The sequence below is a fragment of the Macrobrachium nipponense genome, chromosome 23 (assembly GCF_015104395.2).
Source record: "Macrobrachium nipponense isolate FS-2020 chromosome 23, ASM1510439v2, whole genome shotgun sequence".
Classification (NCBI taxonomy): domain Eukaryota; kingdom Metazoa; phylum Arthropoda; class Malacostraca; order Decapoda; family Palaemonidae; genus Macrobrachium; species Macrobrachium nipponense.
In genome coordinates this window covers 71238163-71239829 of record NC_061090.1, presented here as the reverse complement: position 1 = coordinate 71239829, position 1667 = coordinate 71238163, and the positions used below count along the sequence as shown (strand labels likewise).

General features: G+C 36.7%; 1 protein-coding gene across 1 annotated transcript in view; it reads right to left on the bottom strand.

Moving 5' to 3' along the window:
* LOC135198131 (periostin-like) overlaps positions 1 to 1308 on the bottom strand; it is a 4061-nt gene extending 2753 nt beyond the window's left edge. Inside the window, exons 1-2 of the mRNA XM_064225607.1 lie at positions 1293 to 1308; positions 285 to 522 (exon numbers count right to left, since the gene is read on the bottom strand). Of these exons, the coding sequence (XP_064081677.1) occupies positions 285 to 522; positions 1293 to 1308 (254 nt within the window). The remainder of the gene's footprint in view (positions 1 to 284; positions 523 to 1292) is intronic.
* Positions 1309 to 1667: the final 359 nt, after the last annotated feature.

Here is a 1667-nt window from a genome sequence, read left to right as displayed (position 1 = left end):
GGCGTTGTTATCGGCTCCATATATATATATATATATATATATATATATATATATATATATATAGTATATATATATATATATATAATGTGTGTATGCATGAATAAAGACAAAATCCACGAAGAAACAGAAAGGCCCTACAAGTTTCGGGATTCAGTTATAAACACACACACACACACACACACACACACACACACACACACATATATATATATATATATGTGTGTGTGGTGTGTGTGGTGTGGTGTGTTTGTGTATCTATGCGTGTGAACGTATATTAAGTATGCATACGTGTACTACAGCTGTTTCCTTTACCTCGATCAGGAAGTAGGACATCATCAATCATGTGGATGATTCCGTTCTTCCCCAGATTGAAGTTGCCCCTAAGTTTGGTGTTCTCGACGTAAGCTCCCTGAATGTCGCAGTTGAACATCAGCTTGTTGTTCGAGATCGTCCGGACTCGGTGCTCGCCGGTGATGGCGGACTCGCAAATGACGTGTGGGATCACGTGGTTCTGAAGGAGTGCTGAGGACGGAAGATCATTTTGCAAATGACTTTGAAACTTGAGATTACAATTGCAATGGAAACTGGCCAAGATTCATTCATGCTAAGTTTAGAATTACAGAGGGTGAAAGAGCAGTATTTCTGATTAAAGAGAATAGGCCTCATATTATTATTATTATTATTGTTTATTATTATTATTGTATGCTGGAAGTAAACCCTCTTTTAAACATGTTTTATTAAAAGTAATTGCTGACTCAGCTGCATTAATTCTTATATATAGGTACTTTCTATTTTCTTGATTATGGCATTTTCATTGTTGCTTAACCAATTTAAGCAACAATGAAAAATTCATAATTAGGAAAACAGAGAAGGACTTATACGAAATTAATGCAGCTGAGGCAGCAATTTCCTTTAATAAAACATATTATTGTTATTATTATTAGTCAGAGGATGAACCCAATTCATATGGAAGAAGGCCACAGTGGGCATTGACTTGACATTCAGGCCTCCAAAGAATATGGTGCTCATTAGGAAGAAGTAAGAGGAAGTAAAGGGAAATCTGGGAAGAAGGGCTCTCACTAAATAAAAAAGAGAAAAATAAATTATCAATAGATAAGAAATAAATAAAACATTTTTTTTTTTGTCATTTGGATGATATGCAATTGATCTTTAGAGACAGCCCAAAACTGAATATTCATACAGTCTAAACATACTTGTAAAAAGCAAAGGCAAAGAAACCAGCAAGATCTTTTCTACTAAATGCTTTTACCTATCCATCTCTCCAAACTAACCATAAACCAAAATCATTTTTTCTTGAAAGAATAAAAATACTATATAAAAAATCCAGGTATTACCCTCCCAGCCTGGTGCCTCTCGATCATTAATGATTTTTTTTTCCTCCTGGATTCTGGAAGCTTCTGGAAGGCCTCATCCGACGGTGCCAAAATGGTGATGGACTCCTGGAGTGTTCTCAGGACGTTGATGTAACCGCTCTTTTCCAGGATCTCAGCCAAAACGGAAAATCGACCATCCTGGGAGCGGTAGGAATTGTCAGCCAATTGTAATTGCAAATTTTCCAGTGGGGGGACTCATTGCTAGAGTTAGAGTCACCGGTGAAACCTTGAGGAACATCTGTGCTTGTAATGTTGACATTCCAGATTTGGATT